General features: G+C 38.8%; 1 protein-coding gene across 3 annotated transcripts in view; it reads left to right on the top strand.

The window, feature by feature from the left end:
* The window catches only part of FBN2 (fibrillin 2), a 119,102-nt gene that overhangs the window by 69,895 nt on the left and 34,613 nt on the right, over positions 1 to 14,594 (top strand). For all 3 annotated transcript variants that reach the window (XM_064405078.1, XM_064405079.1, XM_064405080.1), the window contains exons 24-34: positions 736 to 963; positions 3,157 to 3,282; positions 5,104 to 5,232; positions 6,376 to 6,501; positions 7,166 to 7,291; positions 8,092 to 8,214; positions 8,336 to 8,461; positions 9,034 to 9,159; positions 10,111 to 10,233; positions 11,363 to 11,485; positions 13,028 to 13,153. In XM_064405078.1, coding sequence (XP_064261148.1) covers positions 736 to 963; positions 3,157 to 3,282; positions 5,104 to 5,232; positions 6,376 to 6,501; positions 7,166 to 7,291; positions 8,092 to 8,214; positions 8,336 to 8,461; positions 9,034 to 9,159; positions 10,111 to 10,233; positions 11,363 to 11,485; positions 13,028 to 13,153 — 1,482 coding nt within the window. The remainder of the gene's footprint in view (positions 1 to 735; positions 964 to 3,156; positions 3,283 to 5,103; positions 5,233 to 6,375; positions 6,502 to 7,165; positions 7,292 to 8,091; positions 8,215 to 8,335; positions 8,462 to 9,033; positions 9,160 to 10,110; positions 10,234 to 11,362; positions 11,486 to 13,027; positions 13,154 to 14,594) is intronic.

Raw genomic sequence — 14,594 nt, 5'->3', positions numbered from 1 at the left:
TATTCATGGAGAAACTGATGCCTTTTCCAGGGCTACCTAAAAACAGAGGCCAGACAAAATTAACGGTAATAAAAAGTGGTTACATTTATTGAAGGCCTTTCAGGTACACTTCCTGAGGGTGGACAAAACCCCCCCAGGGCCTGCCCCCAAAATGGATGAGAGGGTCATGGGGTTTATACTTTATAATTTTGGTCCGTTTGCATATTGGGGGTTAATCTTCCAATTACATTTACAATTCCATTTCAGGTTCAGGTAATGTAGTAATTTACCCTAAGTTTGCACCCCTCAGCTCACTCTTGTTTACATTTCTTGGGGCCTGAGGCAGTGCAGTGTCCTTGACTCCCAGGCCTAGAGAGGAATTGTTGTGTCTGACCAAAATGTGAAGACAGTAGCTAACACTGTATATAGAGTTATACACTAAAGAACTGTAGGATGATATAAAAATACATAAATATATGAAAAATATACAAGGTAAAATCCTAAGGCATCAACGGCACTTAGGAAAGTTTCTTAAATTGATACATTATTTGTGGATAACTCTGTATAACACATGGTTCTACAGGGCTAGCATAAGCACATTCGTAATCTGTTTTTAGCTAAATAATACTGGTGGTGTTAATCACAGTACCCAGGATTTGTCCCATAAGTCAGCTCCACCTGAGGCCTGCTGCCCAGGCCTCAGCACGTAACAGCGGAGAAGAGGGATGACTGCCTGTTTGTTGTTGTGGAACGCAGATATCCGCACGGAGCAGTGCTACCTGCGGTGGGAGGAGGAGGAATGTGTGCAGCCCGTGCCCGGCAGGCTGCGGATGGATTCCTGCTGCTGCGCCGTGGGGGCCGCCTGGGGCTCCGGCTGCGAGCGCTGCCCCGCGCCCGGCTCCCAGGAACACCGGGCCCTGTGCCCCAGGGGCCCCGGCTTCTCCAACAGGAGGGATGTTCTCACTGGCAGGCCCTTCTACAAAGGTGAGCTTTCCTTCTTCTGCCTGTGGGGCGGTTGTGGGTGCATCCCAGAGGGTGTCGGGAGGGAGTTCCAGGGTTTGTGTGCTTGAGGGATGGGATAAAGGCCTGAGGGAGCTGATGGTACTGGTGCCTTGGAGTGGCTGCCTGGAACAGAGGCTAGAATAAGTTAGGAGAATAAAAACAGTTATTATTGAAGGCCTTCAACAGATACACCTTAGAAGCCTCCGAGAGAGGCTACACCCAAGATGGAAAAAGATCACAAGTTTTTCACCCAGTTAAAGTTTGGTCCATTTACATGTCAGGAGTTAATCCTGCAATTACAGCTTCAGGTAATGAAGTCATTTACTTTAAGTTTAGTCCCCCACAAATTTTGACATTTATTTATGTCTCTCAGGGCCTGAGAGAGTAAGGTGTCCTTGAGTTTCATGCCAGGAGAAGAATTGTTTTGCCTGAGTAAAATGGGAGAACAGTGGACGACAGGATATGGGGTTTTAGAGTGATGCACTAAAGCCGTACAGGATCTGAAAAATACAAAACCTAAATCCTAAGACATCAGTTCTGGTGTCTGAGGATTAATTGTGGGTGCATCTCAGAGGGCATCCTGAGGAAATTCTTGGGTTTGAGGCTCCTTGTTAAGTGTGCTTCAGAGATGGGATAAAGGTATTTGCCTGAAGGAGTTGATGATACCGGTGGGGGATTTTCTGCTTTCATGGGAGCTTGAGAGCAAAAGGTGCAAAGTCTGAATTGGGTAAGGAGGAGAAGGAAATTCCTGAGAGGAGAGGAGCTCCAAATTACAGGAATAGTGCAAAATGTCCATGTTTTTTAAGGTAGTGCTTTGCAGGGAATGAACCAAGTTCAGATGGTATGAGAAATTAGTTGCTTTAGATGTAAACATAAAATATTACTGGAACATAAAACATTACTAAATTTGACCAGGGCTCTCTGGGAGATTGAAGAAGAATGGGTTATTTGGTTTGCAAAATCAGTAAAAGGAAAGGGTGTCTGTTGTGTTACGATCATGAGGTCAGTGACAAGGATCTGCCATGATAAAGGAATAGATAAAGTATTTTGTCCAGTTTTTGCTAGCTTCACATCCCATTAGAGTAACAGCAAAACAGAATAGACTGGAAAGTATTAAGAAACCAGACCCAAGTTATTTCAGATGGCTAAAATCTGAGAAGAAAAACTAGTTTTCTGTGTCCAGAAGCTCAAGTGATACAGAAATTTGTTAGGGTTTTGTTTGGGTTTTTTTTTAAGGATATATTCTGAAGCATTTGTCTTGGAATATTCTGGTAAGACCTCTGCTTCACCATAAATAAGCTCTGCTTTTCAGGAGTCTCTCTAAGGCAAAGCTCTTGATTTTCATTGGTGATTTACGAAAGAAATAAGGAAAATAACAACAACAACAATAGCAACAATGATTTTATCAACATTTGTTTAATTAAAAAAAATAATTATTTGATAAATCTTGGTCTAGGCTGAGATTTTCTGAGGTTTGGCTTCCTGTTTCAGTTTTGGTTTATTTTTTGGGTTTTTTTTTTATTTGGACCACTATTGTATTCCATTCACAGAAATGAGTGGGAGATGGTTGTTTGTCTTGTTGAAGATGGTTCTCAGTTAAGGACATTGCCTCAGCAAATTACTTCACTCTGTAGAAGAGATCATTCAGCCTTGTCCTATGCAAGATCCTTTAACAGTTTATGTATTGAGGAGAGGTGAAACATTTCACTTGATACTCTACAAAAGAAAAAATACCATTTTCAGAACAGCTCCAGATAAAACTCTGGCAGTCTCAATTTGAAAACCAAACCCAGTCAGCCAGGTGGTGGTTGCATATTTTACAATCTGGCTCAAGAATGCCAGGAGTCTTGATTGGGACACAAAGCAAACTTGAGCACCATACACATATCAGAGTTTCAACTCAGAGAGTGTCACTGGATTTCTTTGACTGCTGATGAACATAAACTTTTAATTATTGGTTTGGGTATTGAGTATATAAGCAAAGAAAGCCGAAAATAGCCAAAAAGATAGAGAAACATGTCGCCCACAGTCAGGTCTCCACGGATGTCCCCTCTAACCCAAACCCTGCCTTTTATGCCCAGTGCAGTTGGTAAAAAGGATCTGGAAATTCCTGTTGATTCCATATGTCTTTGTGCTTAAGAATTTCCTAATTACTTTCTTTGTTTTTATTCCTAGATATCAATGAATGTAAAGTGTTCCCTGGCATGTGCATGAATGGTAAATGTAGAAACACAATAGGAAGTTTCAAATGCAGATGTAACAGTGGGTTCACTTTAGATATGGATGAAAGAAACTGTACAGGTGAGTAAGCCTTGCATTTTCCACAGTTTTTCCTGGAATAATGGAATAGTCCTGCTTGAAAAAGACCTGGAAAGACCAACCTGTTGTGGGGAAAGGGAGCCCAGATGAGATAATCTAGCACACTGTCCAGCTTGGAAAGGTCCAGTGATGGGGACTCCACCACATCCCTGGGGCTTTTTAAAGGGACTTACTCTTGTGGCAGAGCTTGGTGATCTGGAAGCCCAATGCCATTCATTTCCTTCCATTTCTAAGAGCTTAATCTTTGGACAGAATGGCCAACAGTCTCAAGTTTTCCTTTCAGAAACTGATTTAATAAATACAAGACTTTTGGATTTTTATAATTTATGTTTAAGGTGCTCAGGTCGTGCTGTATCACTACAACCTGAAAAATCAATGAGGATCACCAGCAAAGCCAAGTTTAATGTTCTAACATAGAGATTATCTTAAATAATGTTTCTTACTCTTTGGTTGTTGTATTACTAATTTAGAGACTGCAAGTTAATTTTAATTTTGTTTTGATGGCTGAGAACACACAAGGGCACCTCAGCAATTCCAACACCAGTGCAACATTAGTTCAGGAAGATAGAAACACGTGTGTTTAATTTACAAGTTTAGGATTTTGTTCTTTCCTCTCTGGAAAATCTTGAAGATAAGCTTGACAGTTCTGTGGCTGTGGGAACTTGGATGCCAGCGTTGTGGGTGGCTGCTCTGTGCTGAAAATGAAGGAGGTTTTGTTACAATGTACAGGCGTCCGTGAGTGTGTCTGAGTAATAACTATGAAGTGTGGGTGGTAAGGCATGCTCACTGAGGTTGGTCTGGATGCTAACGTTGCCCTAACTGGTGATTTCCTTGTTTTTATAGTGATTGCATTGATGAAGAACGCATTTTACAAACTTTATTTCTAAACTAACCAGAGTAGGTCAGAAAACTCCTTGGAAAAGCTTTTTGGTTTTTTTCTCCCTTCTGTTCTGTGGTGATGAAATTACTCCACTGAGCAGCTGTAAAGAAACAGGTTTTCTGAAATAGATTACTTTTTTGCTTGTTTTAAATGAGCAAGAAATTGTTTTATAAAGTTTGTAGGAGCCCAGGTACTCAGTAATGTGTCAGATCTGCCATGTGGGTCTGACACCTCCACACACCTGTGAGGACTGGGTGTCATCACCCAGCAGGAACCTGTCCGTGGGCAGTGGCACAAAGTCCTCTCCTGCAACACTTACCTGTTTCACTGGATCATTTCCACATTAAAATTCACCTTTAGATATCTGATTCACCACCAGTGTGATTTAAAAAGAGCTCTTCTGTTTTTTCTGCTGTTGTTTTCTGCAGTATGTTTCATTCAAACTTAACTAACAAGACAACCAGTGAACTGTAAATCTAGCTTTGATAGGAGCTAATTCCTGATGGGAAAGGTGTATGTAAACTTCTAATGCTATTACTGCATAAATATCTTCATACTAATCAAATTATAATTGATGGCATTGTAGTCATGGAGTCACTTGATATCTCTGTAGAAATGATATCTTGGAATGTCTTACACTTAGTTATTTCCTTAAGAATCTAACCTTAAATTACACTTAATAGAAGCAGACTTGTTACACAGTTTACTGGGGCCTGAGAGCTCTGAAGACTCAGCCTTATAAATCTTTCATGAACTGTTTCACATATTCAGATGTTTCTATGAGTAATTATTTTTCTCTTTTGATTCACATACTGTATATAGTTTCTGTAGACTTTACAGTGACATTACTTTTCTGTGAAAGGCAGGATAACCTTAAACCCAGGTTGATTTTTCTAACCTCTCTCTCCACTGCTATGAAACAGACATTGATGAGTGCAGGATCTCCCCAGACTTGTGTGGAAGTGGTACCTGTGTCAACACTCCTGGCAGCTTTGAGTGTGAGTGCTTTGATGGCTACGAAAGTGGATTTATGATGATGAAGAACTGCATGGGTAAGTGTTGCCAGGGTGCCCTGGAGTCTCCATTTGCTGTGCAAAGCCTGGCTGTTATCTGAGCTGAGCACTTCAGATGTGTCATTATTGTGACTTCATGAGCAAATGAGTCAGATATGCAGTTTACAGAGACAGATAACTGAATTAAGTATATAGCCTTGCTTGTTTTTTATACAAATTATTGTACCCTTAAGAGACACTTATTCTCTACAGATAATCCAGGATGGCATGAAAAATGAACTCTTGACACAGTTCATTTAAAAACTGCTAATGGGGTTCCCAAATATTTGCTAAAGTGAGGAATGGAAAGCTGGAGTTTCAAAAGCAGTGTCAATACCTTTTCATTGCTTCTTCTAGGACTCAAGAAATTCTCACATCATTTCCTGAAAGAAAGTGACATCTATTTAATCTGTTCAAAGTTATAAGAATAGGTCTGGGGACACCAAAAGGTGTCTGGCCACCTTAAAAAAATCTTGACTTAGGCTTCTGTCACCTTTTCTTGTTTTCCTGCAAATTCTGATGCTTTTAGACTTTTCTGGGAGTCCAGAAGTGTGAGTGCATCCTCCACCTTGAACATCTTTTGTTTCTATTTCTCTCTGTCCACACCTGTAGTGTTAGCTGGTTTTATCAGTTTTGTGAGTCAAATTCTCAGTTTGCCTTTGTGGCCTGTAGCCAGAATATTTCCCAGCCACACCATGGCATACACAGGAGTGGCCAAACTGAGGAGCCATTTAGGTAAAAATTGATACACAAACATCCACCATAACTACATCCACAAGCAGGAATTTCTGTGCATGTGTGAACAGGTATCTTATGGCCTTAAGCAATTTAAAAATATATATACATCACATTAATATGTTGTTCTAAAGGGCAATGTCCAAAAATTTGCTGCCTTTGCTTGTTTTCCGTATTTTCTTGAATATCTAATATTAAATGATGAATTTCTGGTTTTCTTGAGAGGAAAAATTAGAGTTAATAAGAATACATAGTTTTTTATTTGCTCTGTTGTGCAGCATGAGTAGAGGAGCAACACCATGAAACAATCCTTTTATTTTGTCACTTGTGGACACTGGGAATTGCTTTTCTCTTTGTTGCCCCTGATGTGTGCCCATTTTATATCTGCACATGGTGGTTTCTTTGCAGATATAGATGAGTGTGAACGCAACCCTCTGCTGTGCAGAGGGGGCACCTGTGTGAACACTGAGGGGAGCTTTCGGTGTGACTGTCCCCTGGGGCATGAGCTCTCACCATCACAGGAGGAATGCTTGGGTGAGTTTCAACTCAGGAAAATAATCTTTAGTTGGAGGAATGGTCAGTCCCTGGAAAAGGTGGCGTCCTAGGAATCTCTTAAACAAATTAATGCTCCTCCTTTATATAAAAAAATTGTATCTTCAAATAAAAAACTAGAAGCCTGTAAAATCCTCAGTGCCAGTAGTGCTGTTGGCTCCAAAGAGGAGTGTTTTACCAGGCCTCTTAGGGGTTATTTAGCAGCTGGAAGGACTGTACCACTCATGGGAGCAACTTTAATCAGTCACAAAAAGGTGTTGTCCTCCAAAATGGATCTCTCCTTTTAACACATAATCCACCAAAACGATGAAAAAAAAAAAAAGAGGAAAAAGTCACAAAAGTATGTTATATCTTTGGCTTATTTTCTTGATGAAGACTAGCAGACTTGGTAATTACTGCCCACAGCAGACTTTGTAATGACTGCTCTCAGACCTGAGTCAGAGAAGGTATATCTTTGGACACTTCAGCTTAAACATAGTGTGCAGAACTCTGTTGCTTGAACTGAAACATGCCAAGAACAAGAAAGAAATTGAATGAATCTGAAAGCCACCAGTTTGCAATTTTACCTCTCATTCTCCCTGGAACCTGAGCTGTTAAAGCTGTTAAATATCCTGAATTGCCACTGATCTGAACGATTCTTCCCCAGATGTAAATGAGTGCTCGCTGAGTGACAGCCTCTGCAGAAATGGCAAGTGTGTGAACATGGTTGGGACGTACCAGTGCTTCTGTAACTCTGGGTACCAGCCCACTCCTGACAGACAGGGATGCACAGGCAAGTGTTGTGCACCTGCACGGGGGACCTTGTGCTTCAACTGCATTGTTCCATCTGTCCTTGCTTTTGTTTAACTTCACACCTCGCTTCTGAAAATTAGCAGGGCTGTTTTCTCATGTGCTTTGAGGCTTGTTGTGGGAATACAGAAGTATAAAGGAATATAAAGAAGGTATAAAAATATGGTTGCTGTAGGGAGCTCTGCAGAATACTTGAAATTGTACTTTGTGTACTGCTCCATTAAAATCAGAGGTTTGAGCTGGCAACCAGAAAATAACACCTAGATTTCTTGATCAAGCAAGAAAAGCTCTATGCATTGATGGCCTATCTTTCACTTTTTTCTCCTTATCATATTCATCTCTTTAATCCTTCACTATAATAATACTGAATTACCTACTTGCCAGCACATCACCTCCTTGAAAAAAAGAACAGCAGTACTGAGAGGATTTTCTGTTTTATTATTATGGTTCTTTTTTGACAATTGCGAATTGGTGCTACATTTCAAGCTTTAGGTTTCTCAGGATTTCCTTTTTTTTCATTTCCAAACTTTGTTTCTTGAGCTTTTTTCCACACCCCTAGCAATACACAGGAGCAAAACCAGCACTTAAGTTAGCAGCATGCTCCCACAGATGAAAAAGCAGTTGAAAGAGGGCAAAATGAACCAAATGTAAATCAGAAACAGTAGAATGAGAATAAAAAATCAGAATGAAGCCACTGATTAACTTCTTTATGTAAAATGTGAAGGAAATACGATTTTTTTTCTTAATGAAGTAAACTTACTGCTACCAATGTTGCTTCCCCAGATATTGATGAGTGTATGATAATGAATGGAGGCTGTGACACCCACTGCACTAACTCAGAAGGCAGCTATGAGTGCAGCTGCAGTGATGGCTATGCTCTGATGCCAGATGTCAGGACATGTGCAGGTAGGATTTTACACCTGAAAAGCTCCAGAGTCATCACCTTTCAGCCAAAATCAATGTGGTGTTCCAGCCTGTCCATGCCAGTAGCAGAATTATTATCTGCTTTTTTTTTTCCCCCCCTCAGATATTGATGAATGTGAAAACAATCCAGATATCTGCGATGGTGGGCAGTGTACCAATATCCCAGGGGAATATCGCTGCCTCTGTTATGATGGATTTATGGTTTCTGTAGACATGAAAGCTTGTGTTGGTAAGTAGCTGTGAGCACCAAATACAGTGTAAATCTTGAAAATTCTGCAGGTTTTGTTTCAGGATGTTCTTTCTCCTGTGTCCTTGAAAGTGGGTCTTGAATTATTATTTTTAAAAAATAATCTGTATGCCTTTTGGTAAGTCCTTAAAAATTAACCAGATTTCATAGTTAAAAAACATTGGTGTGATTTTACTATAATGGAACATGTGTGCTGAGAAGGGATTAGATGAGGGGTCCAGAAGGGGGCACTTCAAAAATTGTTCATTGGAATAAAATTGTTATGATCAAAAATATGTTTTGAGAAAATTATTTTAAGTGATTCTTGTAAGAAGAAGTTTGCTTCATATTCCTTTAATTACCATTCCAAAAAAAGGTGAAAAGAAATGGTATTTGTTTTACCACAAAACCATGGAATTTGGACTACGCATTTATTCTTACTTGTTTTAGGCAATTTACAGAGTAGAACAGCTGAAATATATTATGACCTCATATAGTGGGTATTTTCACCTTAAGTAAAGTGTTCTAAAATGACAATAATGTCCAACTAATAATTAATTTATAATCACCTACAGATGTGAATGAATGTGATTTGAATTCCAACATCTGCATGTTTGGGGAGTGTGAAAACACCAAAGGCTCCTTCATTTGTCACTGTCAAGTTGGGTATTCAGTCAAGAAAGGAACCACAGGGTGCACAGGTAAAACAGATCTCCCGTGAACGTGTTACATACTTTGGTTGGATTCCAGGTAAAATAAATGCACGAGTGTTCACACACAAGAGAGAGGTTGGTATCTGTATATATTTATATATATATGAGTGTTTCACATCTACCTGCGTGTGCCAGAGTTTTAAAGGGAGTGTTCCTTCACCAGTATCAATGCTGGAGGCCCCTTACAAACTAATTTTAAAAGATTTTGGCAGCACAGGTTGTGTGAACACCCCTGTTACAGAACAGAGCTTGGGATGGCAAGGCTGCAGTTGTGTTGGGAGTTTTTTATCAGTGCTCATTTGTCACATGTACCTGGAGGATGAACTCAACTCAACTCAAGCTGCAGGAAATGGCCGTGTGTCTAAGGAAAGAACAAGAGGGGGAAAAAAAATTTAAAAATCCTTCAACCTTTGCCAACAATTTTTAAAGTTCTGTAGTCACTCATAATCACCCTACAAGTTCTGTGATATTTAAGCAGTACCTTTTCTTCTGCATGCTCTCAAGAATCCAGGCTCATCCAAAATAAGCTGAAAGAATTTCCCCTACAATTTTGTGTTTAGGAATCTGTTCTATAAGTACTACAGCTGTGGGTGTATAATTATTTTTATGACTGAAAGGTGGCTGTGCACCCAAAGACCTCATCCCAGTTTTAGGCATAAAAAGATCAGCATGTTTCATGTTTCTGGAGAGGAGTGTTAATTTTATGCTGAAAAGCAGTTGTAGGAAAGTGGACTGATTGTCATGTTTGCAAACAAAGAGCAAAAATAAAATGGAATTGTCACTCCTTTTTACTAATACAGAATACAAAATAACTTGCTTGAATTATTCTAAGACATTTGTTTTTTAAAGGACTGAAAACCCTCACAGTGGAATTATGTAAAAGGAGCAGAATTTTTAATATTCTGATGTAAATACTGATAGCTTGTTTTGTGCTCGTAGATGTGAATGAGTGTGAAATTGCAGCTCACAACTGTGACATGCATGCCTCATGTGTCAACATGCCAGGAAGTTTTAAATGCAGTTGCAGAGAAGGTTGGGTTGGAAATGGCATTAAGTGTATTGGTAAGTACATGGAAAGCAAAGATTTCTTTTTCTCTCCCCACTCTTGTTTTTCCTTTTTTCTGAAAGCATGTAATGTGACTGTGTGATTAGTCCTCTTAAAAAAAAGAATTATTCTTCTGTCTGCTGTAGCCTGTGGATAGATGGGTATGAAAGATTCTCATGTTTCACACATTTGGTTTTCTAAGAAAAAAGAAAATTTTACTGTCTCAGAAACAATGCTGTAACATCTTACTGAATTAACTACATATTTTATACAGTTTATATCCAACTGCTACTAGAATGTGCAAAAAAACCCCAAACTCAGAAATTAAATAGATTTTGTTTTATTGTTCCCTGTGGGTAGAATATTTCCAGTCCTTCAAACATTTTTTTTGTAAATGCCTTGTAATTTATCTGATTTATAGACCCTGATATAAACCAAACTAAGATTGGAGGGTGGGAAACCTGTGTCTGCATTTGCTGGGCTGCTGTAGTTGTGTTTGTCCCCTTGCCTTCATGTTTCAGTTTGGTGGGTAAAAGATTGTAATACTTGCTTTTTGTTTTCAGAGCATTTTGGGATCTGTGGCAGTGGAGCTTCACAATTAGGCTTTATTGATGTAATGTGCTAAAAAAATGACCATATTATGAGATTTCTCATTTCTTCTTTTTATTTTTTTTCTTATTTTTAATTTTTTTTCTTTTTTTTTTGGTACATACTAACATCCAAGTGAATAGCTTGCTTCAACTCTCATGAGGTTTCATTGTTTTCAATTTCTGCTATTTCTTGAGGGGACTTCCTAAATAAGTGGCAGATTTTTACCTCACTGCATTTCTTTGGTTCGGTTTCTCTTTTTTTAAACGAATTTTGACTTTAAGCTCATTAACAGAACATTAACATCCAAGTAATGAGCCAGTTGAATGCCATCTGTTGCTCAGAAATATTTTGCCCAGTCCCACCCGTTGTAATTTAAAGGAAGATAAATTAAAATCGAGTCACTACAGATTAACCCTGTATCATCTAATACTAAATGTGTGTATTTATGGAGGCATAAATCAAGTTTGCAGTGGTGCTGGTTGTCTTGGCAGTTAATTACCAGCCAGTTTGCTAATTGCTGTGCTGCTGCCTGCACTTTTTGACCCCAATGTGCAGATCTTGATGAATGCTCCAACGGGACCCAGCGGTGCAGCGCCAGCGCCCAGTGTGTGAACAGCCCGGGCTCCTACCACTGTGCCTGTGCAGAGGGATTCACTGGAGATGGCTTCACCTGCTCTGGTAAGGGGTTTTGGGACACCTGACTTGCCCCTGGTTGTTCTTCTCTTGGGTGGAACCTTTGTGAATTAGGCCTAAGCCTGCAATGCAAGGCAATAAGTGCAAAAATGTAATTTAAGATCAAGATGCATCCTGTCTGCATAAGAAATGGTGTCAGAGGCACCTGATTGTTTTTTTGATTTGTGTTCCAGTTGGACCCACTGGGTCAATTTTTTGGGGGAAGTTCCTGTCTGCTGCTTCTTCCTCCTCCTCATCTTCATGCCAGTTATTTTGAAAATGCATGTCCTGCTTGCATCAGTGCCTCTAGTCAAGAACACCAAATACCAGCTGTATTACAGTTCCTCTCTCTGGCATAATCTATTTTCCTATCACTCAGTAGAACAGGATGTGATCATTAACATATGACTTTTTAAACAGAAAAACAAACTGCAGTTAAAAAACATTGCCCATGATCTCTGCATTTAAATTTGTAGGTGAGAAAGGACATTGTTATTCACACAGTAAGTGATTCAAAATAATCTGACATGTATTATATCAAGTGTAAAGATTTTATATTAAATACCAATGACTGTGTCTTGGGTTACTCTGGTCTTTATCACTTTATATAGTGGAGATGCAGCATTATCTCTGCTCTTGACTTCTAACACATCCTGTATTTGGTCAGCATATTTAATGGTCTGAAGAATTGCATCCTAATAATAGTAAAATACCTAGAAAACAACTGTGAATGCATTCATTATTGTGTAACTGCTTAATTACAAACAAAAATTAATTTAAAGTTTAGTAACAAAGTTTTCTGATTAGTAGTGTAAAGTTTTTTTTTGAGAATAAAGACCTTCAAATGTGACTTGGTTTTGTATTTCAAGTTTTTGGTTCATGAGCACAATTTTTTATCCATGTATTGAGCTTCTGAGTTTCTCTAAAAATCAGATATAATACTAATTATGGACTAATAAAATGAAGAAAACATATAAAATCTTTTTTGGACAATCATAACCATATAACCATACCTGGCAAAATTATTACTTCTTATGATGACTGCAATTTCTTGCCATTCTCTTTCCTTGTAGCTTTTCGGGGCATACTAGGAGAATTTCTGGTGTGCAAGCAGTACTTGTAATGTTCCTCACCCTCAAAGAATATTTTCTGAAATGAATATGATAATAATTTTCTATGTATTATTTAGTAAAATTTGCCTTTTGAACATCTTTTCTGTCAAAATAGCATAGCAGTCTATACCAGGAGGCAAAATTTTGACTTTTTAAGCAAGCTATTCAAGATTATTCAAAACTGAGTCTTAAAAGCTTGCATTATTAAAAAAAAAATTAATCTGTTAATGAAAAACAAGGAGTAAGGAAGGTGAAAGGAATAATTTTGGAAACTGTGATTGCTTTTCTGCATTCCTTCTATTTACTTCAGGATGTAAGTGTTCTGTTTTATACCTTCAACGTTCAATATTGCTATTACTTTGAAGACAAGGATATATTTATGTGTGTTTCTGCTGGTGAAACCTGTAGTTTCAGCGAGGTTTTCCTGTCTCCACAGACGTTGATGAGTGTGCAGAGAACGTGGAGCTGTGTGAGAACGGGCAGTGCCTGAACGCCCCCGGCACCTTCCGCTGCGAGTGTGAGATGGGCTTCACCCCTGCCTCTGACAGCAAGTCCTGCCAAGGTGAGCTGCTGCTGCTGCTGCTGCCCCAGCTCTGTTCTGAGTTTGGGCTGGCTGCTCTGAAGCAAAGAGCAACCAGGAGCTCAGTCTGCAGGCAGAGAAAGCACCACATGCTTCACGTACGAGGAATTTCTTCAGTGTGAATTATGTTGGAAGGTTGCTTTCATCTTTAATGTGATGTTTTCCTGGCTTTCACCCATAAATACCAGAGCAGAGGTTTGCCTCAGCAATTTTGTAAAATTTTTTTCTTTAAATTCCTTTTTGTGACTATTGGATAGTGTGCAGAAAATCCTGTCTTATCTTTCTAGTCCAGTTCAGCTTCTATTCCCTATTGTGTTTTGTTACCTTTTTCTTGTTGCTGTTTAATATGACTGTATAGTAAATGAAAACATTTTAGCTTTTAACTTACTTCATATTTAATGGTGAAAACCACATAACATCTTTGGAAATTAAAATTCTTTGCGAGATATGAACAACAGGTTTCAAAATTTAATCTCTAGAAAATTCAGTCCAGAGCATGGCAGGTTCCAGCAATCAGGTGTACATGCATGAATCAGACTTCAGAATAATTCAGGGTGCTTCTGAGGAATTACCTGTGCTACAGTCAGATTTGTTAATCATTATCAAGTATAGTCAGTCATCTCTAATGAATTTCTTGATGCAGCTCATTTGTATTACAGTGGTGCCAATGGTCTAATAAAAATCCCCTAATAGATCCAGTCTATTCCAGCCAACCAATGCTTTGAAAAACAGTGTAATAATGTAAATTTTGAGTCAGTGTGTTGAAGGATTTGGGTCCAACATTTGAAGGATTTTGGAGAAGTGCTTAATATATTACTATGATTACAGCAAAGGTCTGAAAGCATTCCATTGATTAAATTGTGCTGTTGGAAAACTGAAATATCTGGGTGCTGAATTCTTAAAAGCAGTTAGCTTTTGTTTCTATAATTTTGAAGTTGATATATTAATCTGTACTATGGTAAGATGAGTCCTTTGCTGATTTCTACAATCAAGGGGCAAAATCCAGTCTTGTTTTAGTGAAATAATTGTAATGAAAATTATTAATCCACTTTCTTCAGAAGTCCCTTGAGATGTCAGTGCATTAACTTCTGAGTGATCTGATTTGGAGGTCATTCCATGGCTTTACCCCAGGGTATCTAGAAATTTTATTTCCAGATGAAATTGACTCAGGATTTTGGATGTTAACCATTCATTTTCCCTAAAAAACATGTGCCTCAAAGGGCCCTCAGAAGTTAACCTTTCTCATATGTTACTATAAAGAGGCATTTTATTGCTTCTCAGCCTCTGGCTGAGGTAACCCAGCCAGGTTAAAAGTAGATATTTTATTACTGTAATAATTTTAATACCCCTTTTGCACATCTTGTGCACTGTTAGTTCATCAGCAGAGCACTGTACTCAGAATTTCGAATTAAGATTTGGCTGT

This window comes from Passer domesticus, chromosome Z, assembly GCF_036417665.1.
Source record: "Passer domesticus isolate bPasDom1 chromosome Z, bPasDom1.hap1, whole genome shotgun sequence".
Classification (NCBI taxonomy): Eukaryota; Metazoa; Chordata; class Aves; order Passeriformes; family Passeridae; genus Passer; species Passer domesticus.
This window is presented reverse-complemented; position numbering and strand designations above follow the sequence as displayed.